General features: G+C 42.3%; 1 protein-coding gene across 4 annotated transcripts in view; it reads right to left on the reverse strand.

Moving 5' to 3' along the window:
• Positions 1-13,591: 13,591 nt before the first annotated feature.
• The window catches only part of LOC107040840, a 235,035-nt gene continuing 228,677 nt past the window's right edge, over positions 13,592-19,949 (reverse strand). For all 4 annotated transcript variants that reach the window (XM_015261102.1, XM_015261103.1, XM_015261104.1 and 1 more), the window contains one exon: positions 13,592-14,128. In XM_015261102.1, the coding sequence (XP_015116588.1) occupies positions 13,982-14,128 (147 nt within the window). In that variant the 3' untranslated portion in view covers positions 13,592-13,981. The remainder of the gene's footprint in view (positions 14,129-19,949) is intronic.

A 19,949-nucleotide genomic window follows, 5' to 3' on the forward strand; every position in this document is an offset into this window, starting at 1 on the left:
TCTCAAATGTGTACTCCCCCTCTTCATCCCCCTCGCAGCTTCCATTCACTATTGACCACCCCTCCTCATCCAGTACCTTTATGACCTTTCTGCCTCCTCCGTTTACCTCTTTATCCTTCTAATTCCTAGAGCTATCCCCCCCCCCCCTACTCCTCCTGCCGTAATCCACCCTGTGTGCCTGTTCTCATGTTGAAATCCCCTCCTATTAAGGTTAACCTTTCATCCTTTTTCTCCATCACCTCTTTTATCCTTTCCAGCTTCTGTTTTAGGTCTCCATTGACGTATACTCCCACTATCTTCACCTCTTCTTTCCCTACTCTTGTTATTCTTCTATCCACCCCTCTCTTCCCTCTTCGTCTACTTCAAAACCCCCCAACCCTCTTCACACCATTCCTTCCTGTTCCCATCATCACTCCTCCCATTAATCTACCTTTCTTGTGCACCTTCTTCGCCGCTTTTATCTTCCATCTATACCCATCTGGCAACCTCGACCTCACTATATCCCATCGTTTTTTGCTTATCCATGTCTCCGAAAACACCATCACATCCCAATTACTCAGTTCCTTCCAAAAACCCCTATCTTTATTCGTCAAACCCGATACGTTCCAAAACGCCACCTTCCAAATCCCCCCTTCGTTCTCCTCCCAACTAACTTCCCTCACTGAGTTACCTCCATTTCTTCCACTATCGACTTGTTCTGCTCCTGCATTCCTACGTCCCCCCCTACTACTTTCACCTGCTGTCCTCCCCTCTTCTCTTCTGAAAAACCGCTTCACCCCAACCCCCCCCCGTGCTACTCAATCCTTCTTTCCACTGTACTCCCCTTGCATACCACAAACCTCCTTTTACCTCATCCCATTTCCATAGCTTATCATCAATCCAAATTTTTCCCCTTCCTTTCCCTACTACCTTATTTAGCCTTCTTTCTATCTCTCCCACCCTCTCTATTTCCAATTGGATCATCCTCTCCCACCTTCCCTTCAACTTTTTCCTACATTCCATAACTCTTCCCCTCTGCTCTTCGTTCTCGAAACCTATTAACACTAAACTAGCCCCAAATCTATCCGTTCCCCCAATTTTGCGTACCTACTTTATATTTGCCTCTACCTCCAGTACATTCTCGATCAGCTCCTCCACCTCCCTCCTCCCGTCCCCCTCTCCTACCATTATTTTCCTGATTATCAAATTCTTTTTTCTTCTCTCCCTCTCTAGCTTCTCCACCCTTCTTTCCAACTCCCTTAATCTTTCTTCTACCTGTGGATTCGCTTGTCCGCCGCCCCCGGTACCCCCCTTATCCTTGCTTCCTCGTGCCTTTAACTCCCGACTGCTTTCTCTAACTGAACTATCTTCTCGTTCTTTTCCAGCTCTACCATCCTCCTAGCATTCTCTTCCTCAGCCTTCCTTCTCTCCTTCTCCGATTCCAGTGACGGTTTCTTCTTGTCACCCATCTTCTCCCATATTTTCTTCTTTTCCTTACCCCACTTTTCCTCCCACTTCTCTATGCTCTCCTTAACCTTCTTAACCTCCTCCCTCGTCGCCCCACTGTCCTCTTTCACGTCCTTGAGCCTTTCAAACGTTTCAAATCTGAAAGACTCCATTGTCCTTACCAGCATTTCTATTGCACTCTCTTGCCCTTTTTTCCTTATCTTGCTTCTATCACCTCTACCCAATGAATCCGCCGAATCCGAGCTTCTCATCCTCTTCTCACTATCCTCTGCCGTTCTTTTCTCCCCTTCCTTTCTTTCTCTCACCCTTTTCCTATCCTTCTCCCCCCTGTCAACGCTACCTCTCTACGTTTCCTCAGGTTATTCCTCAGCTTCGCTTCCGCCTCGCTCATTCTTCCCCTCCTCCTCACTTTCAACCTCTCTGACTCCGAGTCCTCTGCTGACGCTCCCACCGACTCCTATATTGACGTCATATCTTCTGCCACCGTCTCCTCCGCTCCTCCTGTTTCGCCTACCTGGACCACATCAGTTCCCCCTTCTGACCTCTCCCCTTTTTCCTCTCTATCCTCGCCTTTTTCACCATTCTCTCCGCTACCCGTCAACTGTAGTGACGCGCACGACCTCTGCCAAAAGGAGCTCATTCCTCCTTATCCGCACCTCTCTTCCTTACCCACGCTTTTTCTCCCGGCTTTCACTTTCTCCCGCTTTCTCCACACCGCTCTGCCTGTAACACTTCCCCCTTGCCCTACCCTACCCCTTCTCGACCCTTCGCCGTACCCTTTTTAAACCTTTTCCTGCCCTTCCTACTTCCTCTCTGCCATCCGTTTCTACCTTTCTCCCCCTTCACCAATGTACCCTCCTAATCCCACCCACCTACGCTCTTGAAACCACCTGTTTCACCACGTTTTCCTCCCTAACCTCCAACCCGTTCCCACGCTCTCTCACCCGATAACTACTCACACTCTCACTCACACTGCTTCTTTCACACCCCCTTCGCTCACTCTTTTATCCACCCTTAAAAACACTACCTACACACCCACCCACCCCTTCACTGTTACTCAAAATATAATAAAAATGAACAAAAATTTTCCACGACCACTATACCCATCTATCACCTCGCAGTCCGGAAACGGAAGTCCCAGGCGAGTACAAGTATAAAAAGGTAATTCAAGACTCGTCGAGTAAGTGGCCCCGAGGCAACGAATTCACCAGTCTTTTATGCACCCGTGTAATTCGATTGTATCACGTCGTTGTTCTTCGTCGCACACCTGCGAGGCATCGGGTGACTTCTCCCAGCGCGCGCGAAGGCCAGGCGTCGGGGCGCAAAGTGCTGACGCTGCGCCCCAGTTATCCACATTCGTCGTTTATACGTGAAGTTTAATTCACGAGTATTCGACGTTATTTTATATTACCTCATTCCATTGTTTTGTTTCGGATAACACGTGCCACTTTCGTTACTTTATGTTATCCGAATCAGCAGAGGAATTTCATAATATTATTTGGGGCATAACATCCCTCCCCGCCAGGGAAGAAAATTATTACCCTTATAAATTTTCTCTATTAACCCTATCTCATCGATACAATATTTAATCATTATGGTTTTTTACATTAATAATCAATATTTTCTTACAAAGTGTCTCGGCCTGCACAATATTTTGTTTATTTTCCTTCCTGAAGAGTTTATATGAAGCATTTTGCTTTTAAGTTACATATTTTTATGAATTCTGTTCAATCGTCCGTATCTTTGGCACGAACAATCATGAAAATCGTCGCAGAGGTTGCAAGTCAAAAATCGTTCATAACTTTTGAAATAATGCTTTTATCGAAAATTAAAGTCTAGGATCTGGATAATTGTATTTATAGGAAGAATCTATTGTACTGTTCAGATTTTTGATTGGAGCCCGGAACTTAGAAAATTGAAGGATACGTAGTCATACGTAACAATTTACAGATTCTCAATTCAATACATACATTCTTATGCTATTTCGAAATTTGACGCTTCCCTCCTGGATGCTGGCCGTGGTTTCTGACACCAGCAATAAAGGGTCAGCCCTGAGATGATTGCTAGAATCACCATCACTCCGGTGAATATCGATGAAGGGTGTGTGAGGAACTCTCGATAGTCAAATTTCTTTCTCACAAGATTCAGGTCTTCCTTCTGAGCTTCCAGCTGTACGTGAAACCCTTCCAGTTCCCTCATGTTTCCGACAACATTGGTCCGCTGGACATCGCTGAGGTTGAATCTTCGTTGCTGTAGTTGAGTGACAGTGACGTCCTCCAACGTCAAGTTCAACTTTGGATGAACATGAGCGTTGTATGTCACTTCATGTGACTTCCGGCCTCTTATAGTGAAGTCAGAAGCAATTATCTCACAGGAATCTTTGACTCGCAGGATTCCTGAGTCCTCCAGAATATCCCGTTCTTCCTTGTCACCGCAGGCGACTACTATTCCCTCAGGTTCTGGAGCCGCGTAGAACCATGCGTTGTCCTTTCTCATTTTTATAAGGGTGAGCCCTTGAAGCTGGAGGTGTTTCACCACACAAGTATTGGGCATCTTCTCCGGATTCATAAACATTTGCACCTCGCACGGACTCGTATTTTTCACCTTCTGTATTGGAAAAGACTCAGTGCATAAGTATTGTCCTCGAATTTGTTTACAGCGATTTAATTGTCCCTCGGTCATTGGCACGAACTGCTGTGTCGCTCCGTAAATTACCAGAAGTTCATTCCTCGCCTCCAAGTATGAGTGATAGCCGTTCGTTGTCCGTACAGGAATCCCATGCGTCAGCAAAACGTCGAACGCTTGGAAGTCAACGAGTGGTATTTCTACCATGGTAATAATTTTCAAGCCGAATGCATGTACACTGACGGTGGGTACCTCCTGTAGTTGATACATCCCGCCTACTTCGAGCTTAAAGGGGAAACCTAAACCCTTTGGTAGCTTCGCTGTTTTAAGGAGGGTGACTAAACCATCCTCTGTGAACACCCCTGTATCCAACACCAACCCCCTGGAGTCAGTAAGTAGCTTCTTGATCTTCGCAGCATCCCTGAGTACTCCAGTGTAGATTGCTTCCAGTATCATGAGATGTTCGTCCACGTTGATTTTATTCATTATTATCGTGTTCTCATGATTTACATCACTCCTTCATGGACTGCATCAAGATTCTCTCGTTCTTTTTTATCATCTCCTCCGCATGACCCAGCTGATAGAGTGTCGAGTTAATTATCTCCAGTTGTTTTGCTGAACTCCTGAAAGTCACTTCGACACCATCCTCCAGCCGTTTGAGTCTTTCATCAATTAACTGTGCATCTTGGGCATCCATAGTACAGAATAATGATTTGGCAACGCTCCCTAGACCATCTATGAACCCTCTGCGTTTCTTAGTTGAATCAGTGGAACTCAGCATCCCAAGAATGACATCTTTTGTCTCCGCAAAGTCCTCGATCCACTGTTCCACGATGAGTTTAAAATTCTCTCCACCTTTCCCGGCCCTTCGACAGAGTTCTTTTGCCAAGTAAAGATGTCGATGAACCTGATCAGCCCTCAACATCCAGGGTGATACATCTGTAGATGCAGGTATGCTCCATACCTGATTACTCAGATACAATCTTCCGACAGGTTCAAAATAAATTCCAGGAGTGTGAATGAACTTTTCCACCACATGCCCCTCCCCCCTTATTTCAGATGCCATGCTTCCCAGCATCAGCATTATGAAGGGCATTGCAAAATTCATCGGCTTCCGTGCTTTTGCGAAATCACAAGTTCTTGAACTCGAGCCGGACGATGACCTCAGGTGACGTTGATGTCAACGTTGACTTGATGACGGCCATATTTGCCGACGTTGCAACCTTTGATGTAAAAGTGCCTGTCGCCCCCAGTTAGTCACAGTCCTCTCCAAATTTTTGAGTGAATAGGTTACAATACACCAAATCACCAAGATGAATCCAGCAAAGTGCCTCAAGTGTGGAACAGCCGGACATGTTTTCCGAAAGTGTCCTTTCGACGCGTGTGGAACGTCCTCTAACTGTGGGATCTGCAAGAGATCCCGTCGAGTAGGACCTCGCCCATCATCAACCGTTCCTGAAGCGCCAAAAAGATGCTTCAAGTGTGACAAGCTTGGACATTTTTCTCGTGCCTGCCCATTGCGCTCCAGCAACCGTCCTGGAAGCCGTGCTGCGCCTTCTACTGGGTCCCCCGTGAAGACATTTCGGTTCAAGGGCTCAACAAGAAGACCCGTCAGGAAAAGTGTGTGGGAACGACTCGGACACCCTGTTTCCCGACCAAGATACTCCGTCAGGAAGCATCCGTATTTGAAGCATTCTGTGGATGAATTCACGTTTGAATACCTGGTAAGTCCGAATACCTCTTCCACTCTTTTATTCTCCTGTCTCTCCTTGACTTCCCAAGTCTCTATTTCTTCTAATTTTCCCCTACTTTTTGGTTGTTTCATTGCACCAGATTCCCCCATTTTCCTGGACACCTGAATCTGGAGTTCAAGCAGCAAGTCAGGCGATGGAGAAATTCCAGTAGAAAGGATCTGAACGTCCTTTCGGATCTCCCAGTTCGCTCTGACATCCAGACTGGGAAGATATCTTTCATCTCCGTTGTCTCTTCGATGAAACTCCAGTTCCTCAGCCATGCCACGTACCCCAATTTGTTGACAACAGTGAAACGAAATGTCCCCTCTGTAGTCAATATCTTTGGGATTATCCAGGCTTCTTCTTCCTGGGATGGAACTGGCACATGCGACACTCCGCTAATTGTTTCGGTGCTGTGACTGTACCTTGTAACTAATGGTTTAATTGAATAAACGCATTGTAAGGACAATTCTGTTTTTTCCATGAAAAATTCCTTATCCCTTAGATAAGAAAATTTCAGGTTTTCGAAGGGTTGTATCGTCCGAGGCAGGGGACCATATAGTCATGCCTCTATAAAGGATTGTAGTCGTTTGAAGTGGACTCTCTGCATCTTTTGCTTGTTTCCGCTTCGAATTACATAGTTAACGTCCGATTTCCTCTCGACAATTTCGTAGGGACCGATCCAGGACTGTGTCAACTTTTTTGATCTTCCGCGTCGCAGAATATCATTTTTCAGGAGAACCTTGTCGCCAACTTTAAACTCCATTGGTTCTGCATCTTTATCATACTGGATTTTTGATCGCCCTTTCACCTTGTCAAGGGTTTCTTTCGCCTCCTGATGAGCTGCACGTAATCTCTCTCGTAGTTCCTGAGCGAAGTCATCATAACAGTATGTCAAACGGGGCGGCTGCCTAACGGCTGTCGGTAATTCAGCGCGTCTTCTAAAAATCAGGTCAAATGGCGTCATTTTTGTTGCCGTGTGGGGCGTAATGTTATATGCAAACATAGCATATGGCAGCCACGTATCCCAATCCGTCTGATCCTCTTGAATGCAGCTTCTCAGGTACTCCGCTAGAGTGCGATGCGACCTTTCGACAATGCCATTGGTCTGTGGATGATAAGCCGTCGTCTGAATCTTCTTAATTCTCAGAAGTTTACAGACATTTCTGAATACTTCCCCCACGAAATTTCGTCCTTGATCCGTGAGAAGCCTCTGTGATATTCCGTACTCACAGATTATCTTCTCTGCGAACGCACGACCGATGGTGTTAGCCTCACGGTCAGGAATGGGAATAGCTTTGCTGAATTTCGTCCGAGCATGCTGGAACGTCAGAATGTATTTATTTCCAGCGTTCGTAATGGGCAATGGACTAACTATATCCGTAGCACACTGCTCAAATGCTGTTTCAGGAGTTTCTCCGACGATCATGGGTACTTTCGTGGCTTTTCCCAGCTTGTTGAGTTGACATTCCTCACAGCTTCCCACGTATTTCTACATGTCAGATTTCATTCCCTTTCAATACTATCTCTGTCTCAGTTTACCATACATTCATTTTTTACCAGGATACTCGTAGTATTTCCAAAATCTCATCGTCAGCAGGTGTAATGATCCCGCTGTCGGAGTCCGAGTTCGCCACTCTCTCCGTCTCTGTCTTTGACTGCGCTCGAGTTACAACATTGATGCGACTCAGTGCGTCAGCATTGGTATTTAATTTTCCAGGCTTGTATACCACCTCGAAATCATACTCCTTTAGTTTCAGACTCCAGTGGACGAGATTTGAACCTGGATCCTTGACGTTAAAAATCCACCTCAAGGGCCTGTGGTCAGTAACTACAATGAACTTTCGCCCATATAGGTAGGGTCGGAAGTGATGAGCACCCCACACAATGGCTACTAGCTCCCTTTCTATAGTACTATGTTTCTGCTCCGCAGCATTGAGCGTCCTGCTGGCATAGGCAATTGGCAGATCCTTGCAGATCCTACAGCCTTGTTTGATGCATCTGTAGTTAGCAGAAATGGGCTCTGGAAATTTGGATATTGCAGGATTGGCGCTGTAATCAGAGCTGATTTCAGGCTCTCAAACGCGTTCTTCTCTATTGTCCCCCAGGTCCAGGTTACATCCTTTCGTAGCAGATTAGACAAAGGTTTTGCGATTTTGGAAAAGTCCTTGATGAATTTCCGGTAATAGCCCGCCAGACCCAAGAAGGACATTATTTCCTTTTCGCTCTAGGGCTCCGGAAAATTCGACACTGCTTCAATTTTACTAGGATCGGCCTTGATCCCATCTTTGGTGATGATATGACCCAGGTAAACAACTTCTCTCCTCAAGAAATTGCACTTGTCAGGTTGAAGTCTCAGGTTCGCATCCCTCAGGCGCTGCAGGACCTCCCTCAGCCTCTTATCATGCTCCAGTAGATCTGGTCCAAAAATCACGATGTCATCGAGATAGACAAAACACCGGATTCCCTGAACTCCAGCCAAGACAGAATTCATCAACCTCTGGAATGTCGCAGGGCCGCCCTTAACCCCAAAAGGCAATCTGTTGAATTCATAGTGCCCGCAGGGTGTAGAGAAAGCAGTCTTGCATTTATCCTCTTCCTTTACGGGTATTTGATGAAAACCCGAGGCCAAATCCAGAGTTGAGAAATATTTCGCATTACCCAAACGATCCAAAATGTCAGTAATATTGGGCAATGGAAATGAATCACCAATCGTGACGTCATTCAAACGTCGAAAATCGACGACCACGCGAAATTTCACGTTTCCCGAAGCATCCATATTTTTCGGCACAATGAGCAGAGGTGCATTCCACTGGCTTTTACTAGGTCGTACGACGCCATTTTGCAGCATCTCTTTGACCTGATGGTCAGCTTCTCCCATCTGCGCCTCAGATAACCGATGAGGTCTCGCGTTGATGGGCGCAGTGGCAGGTTTTAATGGAAATTCATGTTCTAGATGATCAGTCACTCCTGGAGAATTCCCCGGCAATTGAACGATAGAATTGTATTCCTCCAAAATTTCCAAAAGAAACTCCTTCTCCTCCCTGTTCAGATGATCAATTCTCAAATTCTCATGCAGCAATTTAATGCGATCTCTTACCTCGCACCTTTTTGAACTATTCAGCATCATAATGATTTCTTTCGATGGCAAAGGCTCAAGTTTCACCGTCGGCAAATCGACAAAAACATCATTTTCATTCGTATTGATAATGCAGACTATTGCCTGGCCGTTTACTACTTTCGTCAGCCTTTCTCCCATAAAAACTCCTTTCGCCACCTGTTTCTTCCGAACAATACCCGTATTTCTGCTACGTGTCGGTACTTGCAGTAATACCTCACGCCTAGCTTCTATTTTTGTGGACTCTCTGTCCTGGAACAGGTCGAAAGGACGTCCATTGATGATCAAAGCCTTCCCATGAATAGTTTCCACCTCTAGGCTAGGTGAAGACAAAAAATCTTCGCCCAAGATTCCCCCGATGCAAGGGAAAGTTTCAGGTACCACTTGAAACACATGTCCCAGGTACTTTTTCCCAATTGTCAGGTATAGAACCGCCTCCCCCAAGGTTGCGACATCCTGATTGGAGATCCCTCTCAGCACTCGATTTCCCGGAGAGATTTCAACATCATCATTCAGCTTATCTTTCCGCACGAGAGATGCTTTCGCTCCAGAATCAGCCAGGAACAAAGTAGTCTCCTTCAATTCTACTGCATTCCGTAAAATCTGCGTTTTAATCTCACCAGATTTTGCTGGTTTTATCATCTCCCCTTGGATGTTACAAAAGATCGTATGATTTAGGTGACTCTGGGCGCTTTAAGTGACCAGCCGCGCATATTCTATTCTATCATCTGCCCTTTAGTTTTACTTGAAGATTTCCTCCCCTTCTCCGAAGGTTTCATCATCATCACCTGATAGGCCCCTACTGGAAGTACTTTATCAGCATCAGCTTTCTCACTTTTCTTTTTTGAAAAGCTGTTATTATTGCTGCCGGCCGCTTTATTGTGTTTGAATATCGAGGCCATACCATCTTTGCAATTAGTAAATTCTGATGGAATTTTTTGCGAACTTGGTATCCCGAATCTTTTTTTCAATTTACGACAGTCCGTAGCCTCGTGACCTGCATATCTGCAGTATTTACAAACAGTCTCGAAAGCGTTGACGCTGCGTCTTTCTGACGCAACTGGTAATGTTGACTTACGGTGCCCGTTATTACGACATTCCTTCGACTGATGTCCCGGTTGTCCGCAGGTAAAACATTTTCCAGTTGATAGTCTACTCAGAGAATTTCGGTTTCCTCCGGTGAAGTTCTTCTGTGTCACTGTAATACCTCCATTTTTCCCTTTGTGCGTGCCAGATATAATTTTCTCCAGCTCAATGGCTCCCACACAAGCATCATGGAGAGTTTTAAAATTATGAGCTCGTACCAGAATCTGCAATTGCCCACGTAATCCTTGTTCGAACATGAGTGTTGCAAGCGTCAACATCAGTGTTTACGAGGCTTGTTTCTCGCGCTCGCTGAACTCACTGTGAAGACTCAGTAGGCCGTTTAGAAAATCTGAAGTGACTTCCTCCGTACGAGCCACATATTTGGTAACATCTTCGTTTTCCCTCTGTTGCAATTTACTAAACTCCACCTGAAGCCCCAAGAGACTCTTTGTTTTCCCAAAAAGTGACTCTAATTCAGTTTTTAATTGCTCAAATGACGTTACTGTTCTATATTTCAGTTGTTTCATGGCGCTGCCCTCCAATTTACTACCAAGAATCCCCTCCAATAGGAGATCCTGAAGCTCCGGATGGATTAGCTTCCTGGCGCTGCCAACTGATTTCAAGAAGGCATCCAATCTGTCTGAATTTTCTCCTCCGAAATTGCGAACCATCTGCAGTGCGCCCTTCAAATCGAGATGCGTCCGTATGGCCTCCCGATTATTCTGGACATTTTGCTCCGCCCAGGCATCTGCTAGCAGATCTCTGACGTCATTTCTCTCTCTTTCTGCCTCCTCCCGATGAAGAAGCTCAGGTTCCAGGAGTTGCCGCATTTTTTCCTCTCTTCTCCTGTTTCCCATCTCCAGAGTCGCAACTTTTTCATGCAAATCGACGATTTTCCCTCTGAGATGATCAAGACGTCTAGACGGTCGCTCCTCCCCCCGATTTTTCTATGTCGAGTTGCATGGTCTCACGACGCCCATCCTCAAGATTCCGATTTGGAATAAAACCCCCTGCTCCAAGTGCCCCCGTCTGAAAGAAGACGTTGCTTCGTGTAGAAAATGGCTGTTCAGGTGTTTCATTAGTCTGCCCTGCTCCTTCTTCCTCCTCCTGAATTTCCTCGATGTCATCGAAGGGATTCCCAGGCACATTTTGTGAAGGATTTACAGGGCGAAGACGTACATTATTCGGGGAATTTGAGATTCTCCCTTCATTTCTTTGCGTACTATTAGCTAGCCCAGCCCTAGGCAACTCGTCCGGTAACTCGTCCCCAGCCTCCTGATGAACCTCAGCCCGTAACTGTCGCTGATTGGCGGCTAACATGCTCTGATGCAAAGATTGGGTATATCCTCGACGCAGGTTAACATTCCTGTCAATCTCCCCATCCGAATGAAATAGATTCCTCCTTGCTCCCCGCGCAGAGAGGGAGTAAGAATCAAAATCACTTTCTTGACGACTACCATTAGCTACTGAAGTTGACGTATCGATTATTTATCCCTTGGCCAAAAATAAAATAATCTTACCTGAGTAGCTACTATCTCAGCACTATCCCTTCTTGCTAGGATAGCTTTCCGTCGTACTAGCCCCTTTTTTTTACTCGTATGTAATAGGGTAGGTTTTCCACTGTACTATCCTTTCTTTACTCGAAGGTAGTAGGGTAGGTTTTCCACTGTACTATCCCTTTTTTACTCGAAGGTAGTAGGGTAGGTTTCCGTTGCTAACACAATGATCATCTTCTCGCCCCTCGATGAAAGGTCCATGAAAAAAATCTTCGGCTTGCTTACCTCAAAGGTAATCTTCTCGCTTCCGCGATGAAAAGAGTTGTTACACGTGTTGGCCAGACTACCCCAAGTAGTCCAATTCCTCAGATAATGTCTCGTTCTCTATCACTGTATAAGTAGACAGTGGTTGATCAGGCCTCCGTCTTCCCAAAATTACGCTGCCACCAAATATGTTATGGACCCGAGCGGTTGGGTTCGATGTAGGGATTGATTACACGCGATTAGACGGTAGAAATAATTATCTTTATTGAAAATTGAACTTGTGTCATTAGTTTACCATTTATTAAACAAATAAGTACTCGGATTGATACTGAAGGTATCAGGCGAGTATAAGTATAAAAAGGTAATTCAAGACTCATCGAGTAACTGGCCCCGAGGCAACGAATTCACCAGTCTTTTATGCACCTATGTAATTCGATTGCATCGGGTCGTTGTTCTTCGTCGCACACCTGCATCGGGTGACATCTCCCAGCGCGCGCGAAGGCCAGGCGTCGGGGCGCAAAATGCTGACGCTGCGCCCCAGTTATCCACATTCGTCGTTTATACGTGAAGTTTAATTCACGAGTATTCGACGTTATTTTATATTACCTCATTCCACCGTTTTGTTTCGCATAACGCGTACCACTTTCGTCACTTTATGTTATCCGAATCAGCAGAGGAATTTCATAATATTATTTGGGGTATAACAAATCCATGAATTAAGTATGATCTTTTACTCGTCCACACGAGAGTCAACGTAGGATTTTGTACACGTACGGGAGAGGACTCCCGCGAGCAAAGACGCTATACAAACCAAAAAAAATGTAATTAACTTAGTGATACTAACTAAATAAAATAAATAATAATAATAATCTTAGAGATGCGTGGGAGACGCTAAGACGCGAGGATCACCCGTAAGCGACGACGATGCGAGAGCCACGACACGAAAAGTTATTGGGGAAGATCGACATAATAAATGAGTTAAGACTAGTTTTCCACAAAGAAAAAGAAATTAGTAATAATGATCAATTAGTAATACTCATAGTAAAATAGACTCATGGGATAGCTGAAGGCTACAGAGTGCCGCGTCACTAGACTTGGTGTGTGCGTGCTCGTCGGTGTGCTGCTCCTCAGCTATAGCGCCGTCTTGTAGCCCTTCCCGATGCTCCGCTCTACCCCCCTCGCCGCGAAGCTCACGTAACCCACGGTGAGCGCGATCGACAGAGTTCGAGAAAATGATGGAAAGAAGGTAAATAAAATAAAATGACAATTGTGGCCCTGGGTGATCCGACTCCTCGCTGGGGTAAGATACTAATTTTCCCCCCATGATCCGCGGTCAGTTCAGGCGAGGAACAGTACATGATTTTTATCATGTTACAATACATATGGGGATTATGCAATTTTTTTTTTCATGAAAATTGAAGGTACCAGAAGTCAAGAAAGTGCGAAGTTAATGGAATTTTTTCACTTTTTCCTGACAAAACTGGTTAAAAATTTATTTAAAAATCTGAGAATATGTAAATTCTCAGATTTTTTAATCTAAAGAGCTGGAGAAAAATACAAATTTTAGGTATGGAAATATCGATAAAAATGTTACTGAAGCATTCCAAACTGTTGAAATCAATATCAATCCAGAATTATCCATGTCTGGCACTCACCGAAAAAAAAACCCAGGGAAAAATTTTTCAAGCACAAAAACAACCTCAAATTTTTTTTAGAACTTTTAAGAATGTCGATGAAAAAGAGGATTTGAGTTGACGGAGAGTCCCTTAAATGTAAAACTCCGAAGTATTAAAAAGTTGCATTTCTTATTAATAATACATATATTTCGGAAACAAATGATTTTATTAGTGTTGCCATAATACTAGATGAGCACAAGGGTTCTCTATTTAACTCTTGACAAGACAAGACAAAAAAATCCATGAGTTCTTGGTTTTGAAATCTACAATTTTCTGGGAAATTAACAGATTTTTCGTGGTTAACAAAGAAAAATTGATATACTTTCTTCAAATCACCGATTATTGGGAGAATTCTATATCCAGTCCGTTATGAGAAATTGACTGGTTTTGTTTCCTCTTATTACGCCATCAATCAAGTTCGTTGAAGACTGAGGAAATTGAATAATTTCTTTGAATTGACGCGAATCAATAGGAATTGGTCAATTGAGCGCCCAGTGGGAAATTTTTAAGGGATTAATAAAGTTCTAAAACGTTTCATTATAGCCAGTAGAAACGAGGATCATCACGACGCATTTGCAGCTTGAGCACATGTCTGTAGATTTTCAGGGCTGGTCCGAGGAGAAGGTCCAGGCCAATGAGAACGTCTGAACGTTTCATAAGAAGCAAGGAGTGGCCATCGATATCCTAAAAAGAATGAAATATATATTGAGTCATTTAAAATTTGTTACCCCATTGCTGAACGTCATGGTATCCTACTTTACAGCCTTTTATAGTAGTGTACGTGTTTGGTTAAAATTGAATTGAATTTCAATATTATTTTTAAAATGTATATCTGATTATATTTTTTGAGGATTTTGTGTTATGAATTTTCTTCGGGAATTTGTTCGCATTATGTCGTTTTTCGTCGTCTCGATTCTCATTGATAATATTTCAACAGGTATTCAACTTGACGACATGGCTCGCACCACACTTTAGACTTTGTGGTTTCTAATGGTAATTATAATTGGTTTTGTTTGTATCGTCCATGTTAGTCTCAAATAACTCCGAAAATATTTATATCTTATAGTACAGAGTTCGAAGATCTAAAGCCAAAACAAACATGACACTAAATGGTGCCCAACAATGGTATGAATATACAGGCTGGCAAATTGGAATAAGGGAAAACTTTTTCCACATATTTTCTTCTCCACTTTGTCACCGGTAGGCGGAAAAAATAGCCGATGGGTGTAACACGTGTTGTGCGTAGTAGGCGACAAAATCATCGGTCATTTTCGGGGTAGGCGGAAAAAAGGACCAAAAATGAACGGTCATTTTGTCGTCTACCACACACGACGCGTGTTACTACACATCGGCTATTTTTTCCTTCTGCTATTTTTTCATACATTCTTTGTCACCAGGGATTCGGCTGTTGTAAGTTAAAACTTGGAGTCTGGAAAATTCTGTTGGGACACTCCGGGGTCACTCACTCCACTCTAGTTCATATTCTCCAAAATGAGTGAGGTTATTGTCGAAGAAAAAATGTATCTCATTGAGTGCTATTATTCCCGAGGAGAAAATTACACAAATGCGTATAGAAGCTTTCGTAGTAAGTTTGGTAGTCACAGAATTAGGAGTGAAACCACTCTCAAACGGGAGGAATTTTTTAGTTCTCCTGTAAGATTTTTTTTTAGGTTAGTTTCCAATAAATTTTTAGTCCCCAATAAATTTTTTGAGGCAATGTGTTCTTTTTTGTAGGGTAATTGATAATTTTGTCAACTATGGTACCTTACAGGATCGTCGCCATGATCTTCCGCGCCCATCTTATACAGTAACGACGGAAGAAGTAGTGGACAAGGTAGAAAAATATTTCAAAAATTATCCAACTGATTCAATACGTAGGGTGGCTGCGAAGTTAGAATTGAACCGAGAGACCCTACGTTTGATAATTAAACATTTCTTCAAATTTCATCCTTATAAAATCACTTCCCACCAATTGCTTACGCAAGCTGCTATAAGGAAACAACTTGAATTCAACAAAGTTTTGACGCAAATGTTTGAAAATGCTGAAATCGAAGCCAATCTAATTATTTTCACGGATGAAGCTCATTTCTACCTTAATGGCTCCGTGAATAAACAACATTATCGATTTTAGGAAGTGAAAACCCACATTCATCAGTAGCAAAACCGCTTACAGGGGAGAATTACCGAGAGATGTTGGAAACCAAATTTTTTCCATTGGCTAAGAAAAAAGCTTTGGTGAAAGATTCCTATTTTATGTAAGATGGTGCAACACCTCATCGAACTAATGATGTGTTTTCTGCATTGCACAAAGTATACGGTGATCGCATCATTGGCTTAAGGGTATCCTCGCTTCACCCGAGCAGGCATGGAATGGCCACCAATACTCACCGGATTTGAACCCGTGTGATTTCTTCTTGTGGGGTTATCTCAAAGACTTCTGTTACGCGGACAATCTTCAGACAAAAGAGGCTCTGATAAGGGCTATCCAGAAGGGTGTTTCTAATATTTCTCAAGCTAAAATTGAACAAGTCACGAGGACACTTCGAGAGTATTATATTTACCATTAGTCATATGCCCTCGAATGTGTTTAATAAATTCTTTCACCGTGTAGAAAAATATTTCAAAAATCATCCAACTGATTTGATTTGGGTAGTGATTTTTATTTTAAAAAAAGTTAAATGCAACTCTAACTAATTGCAAATAAATTTGTATAGTCTATTGTGTATACGAACATGATGGTCCTTCCTTTCTTACATCAATCAACGAAACTATGGTAGTTTAATTTTCATCAATTCCCATTTGTCACCCTGTAGAAGATTTTCACAAAAAAGTCGAATATCTCCGAAACTGTTGATACGATTGAACCCATTTCCAATACGAAATATTGTTATCGTGAGAGAAAGTTTCTGCCCCAATTTAAAGTTGATATCTCGATTTTTGCACAAGCTAGAGTGTTTAAGATCTTTTTCTTTTATGAAAAAACGGATAAACGGGAATATCTCGAAAACTTTGTATAAACGGATGTAGATCTGTTGATTAATTCAAATAGGAGGCATCGAAACAAATATTTGGAAAATGAAAGAATAAAAATCGGGTGGCTAGTTTTGAAGATATTTGCGGAAAACGATTTAAAAACGAATCGTTTTTTCTCCAAAACTATTGAATCGATCGGGTTGAAATTTTGCACAGAGTTAGTCCTCATTAAGACCTAGAATCTGACAACATTTTTAGGAATTACTTTAGCCACTTAATTACACAATTATCTACAAATTGACCACCGGAAACAGCGGTGGACGTGGTCACATACCGACACGGCCAAACTTTCTATTTTTACGTTTCAGACATTTCTACATCATTCTTAATCTCGCTATTACCGGTATGATTTTTTACCTGATTTTTTTTTTTTGCGGCCTCGGAGTCCCTTTTTGGGTCCCATTCGGCACTCTATCCAACCCTATGCATGCGGCTGTGGATTCTACACTGTACCGCATTCGCACTCCTATAGAACATAGAAATAGCATGGGGAAACCACAGAAAACCCATGCCGGTACAGGCGGTTCCTCTATTAGCAACCTCCCGCTCGCCGGGGCCTTCCGTTGAAAAATTCGGTTCCACGGGGAATCGAACTCACAACCTTTCACACACTAGACTTGCGTCTAATCCACTCGGCCACCGACGTCGGTTTTTACCTGATTATTACTGTTTATTTTTTCTATTCTATTTATGTGTCACGTGTATCCCCAATGCCATAGCGCGTTGTCCCTGAAGAGCAGTTATAAATAAATAAAAATACATGATTTCCAATTAAAATTAGAGAATGTGAAAATCGAAGGATTGCAGTGGATTCATTCCGAAGATTAACCTATTGAAAACAAAAATGGCACAAAATTCTGTAGGTATATTCAACAAAGTGGCATGTTTTTGTAAGTCATTTTACAATATTTCGAATTTCGAATTCATCGTCCAGGAAATGAATTCTACATTTGAGACTATGAGTATAAAATAATAAAATTGACGAGTGCCAACAATGGGTTCACCCATTTGATTTGATTTTCCAATCGAATTTTCAACGCTTGCTCTTCCAGTGCATGATCTTTATTTGTACAAAAAATGGTTGGAATGGAATCAATCGATTCTTTGGCAGTTTCATACGATATTTATAGCTGCGGCTCTCTTAAACGTACCACTAATCCCATCACGAGGTGAATTACCGTGAAACGTTGCAAAGAAATGCCATTCATCATCGACACCAAATTCCGCTTGATGGTAAACCAGGTTAATAAATTTTTTTTCTATTTTCATATTGGGAACTGGTACCATCAGGGAAATGGCAAAGTTTTTTAACGGAATATTTTCTTTTCAAAATAATTTTTTTAGAGGATTCGGAAATAACTACAAAACTATCGTGTTTCTATTGAGCATCATTGCAGTAATATACAACTAGCGGCTGAATAGTTACTTGATCTTTTGCCCAGTGATAGCCCGGAACAGCATCTTGAATAAGGAATCGGTAATTTTCAATAAAGTCGCAAACAATGACGAGATCGCCCGGTTTCACATATTTCAAATCGTTATACAAATGAGTTATGAAAGAATCAGTATCCGCAATTCGTCGAATTAATTCAGATCAACCCGATGTAGTCCAAGCCATGTATGCCACTGAGTCAATGGAATTTACGTCACAAATACTCTTCTAAAAAGATTTTTTATGCAAAAGTTAGCGGGACGTTCAGAGCATTCACCAAGGTGGCATGATGGAGTTGCATTCTCACACATCGTTACACTTAAAAATTTTTAGTAATTTTTCGGACATGCCTAGTCATCAAATGAATCCGGTAATTCAAAGTCCTTTATCCCTAGCAATTTCAATTTAACATTTTGATGAATTTCATAAACGCAGACCGAATGAGTTCCATTTTTACCAGCTAATATGAATTCACGAGGACAAAATTCAGCAAACTTTGAAAATCCGATTTTCATGACAAAAAATTTTCTTTTGAATTGTGCGTAAACTTTTTTAAAATTTGTGACGTAGGGAACTAGTCTGTATATCGATTATTTTATTTACAAGCAAGTAATATTTCATATATTATTTAGTTCGCGAAACTAAAAGAATTTCAGTTTTCATAAGCATGGACTGCCTTACCTAAGCAGTCTCATGGTGACACTTAAGTCCAGTTTCCGTCCAGAAACTGTCTGATTGTATTGGAAACCGTCAATGACAGCAGCATGGCTATGTTAGTTTCTAAAAACCGTGAGAATGCTCAATTTGCGTTTTTGGGTCAGCACCGACTTGCAGCCCCAATAGTCCATTCGCTATTTACCATTTGGTGTACATTTTTGGGGTTACTGGTCGACTTGATATTGTTTGATGGTTTTTGGAGCGTTGAATCCGAATTTGAAAGTCGTTTCGACGAGAACTGATAGAAACAAAAGTTATTAACAATTAAATTTTTTATGAGATCATATGACGGAAATGGTTATAAATAGGGGAAAAAGTTTCAAAAAATAAAAGATGTTTGATCTGTAAAAATACACATTTTTTATTCTATAAGGTTTTCTTCAACTATGATAGATCAAAAGTTATCGGTGGTAGGCGGCGGGTTAGCACTTGCGCGAGATCTCGTCGCGTTCCGATGCGTCTATCGGGTAACTCAATGGAAACAGAAAAAAATACATCAAATGAGAAATGTTTGTTATAAAATTTTACATATTATTAGTTATTTGAGTTTTTCCCCTGCAGTTAACCATTGACGAGATATTAACGCTCTTGTGCTCCATGAGAAGGCAAATTACCAGGAACGTTTTTGTTTATTGCAGTTTTGCCACTAAATGGTTCGAGATATGAAAAAATATTTCGCATTCAAGTTGTTCCCTCATAAATAAGCAAGGGTTCGAGTCTATCCGACAAAAGGCCTGTGACCGTTACGTTTTACATCATTAGTTTCTTTCTTTCTTTTATTTCCACCAATTCTATTGGTAGTCAGCTCCTGATTGGATCCGTAGCAATTCCTTCTCCTTCGGACAGGCATACAACTGTAACCACATGCTACATGGGTGTCTACAGGAAAATATGCAAGCTTTTAATGAAATAGATTTATACGAAACATTAAATATCTCCGAAATTTCTGATCCGATTGCGCCGATCCAAAATACCAACCTTCAATATTATAAGAGCTATAATCATACCTAATCTCAATTTGTTATCTTCATTTTTGCTTCCGAAGGGAAGCATTACTTTTGGTCGATTTTTCGATTTTCTAATTTTCATTGCAAATGATCTAGAATGTCATGAAACGTGAAAAAATGATGTTTTTGAGGTTGCGTCTGTACGTATGTATGTGCAGAATGGCTGTTTTGGGGGTTTATTTTTAGAAATTTTAACATAAATACGGTGAAATTCGCAGATAAAAACTTGAAATTTTTACTGATGATAGCTATGAATAAGCCCCACTTTGTGGCTCCATTTGGGCTCAATCGGTCCAGTAGTTCCTGAGATATTGCC

This window comes from Diachasma alloeum, unplaced genomic scaffold, assembly GCF_001412515.2.
Source record: "Diachasma alloeum isolate Michigan unplaced genomic scaffold, Dall2.0 Dall_scaffold_00345, whole genome shotgun sequence".
Classification (NCBI taxonomy): domain Eukaryota; kingdom Metazoa; phylum Arthropoda; class Insecta; order Hymenoptera; family Braconidae; genus Diachasma; species Diachasma alloeum.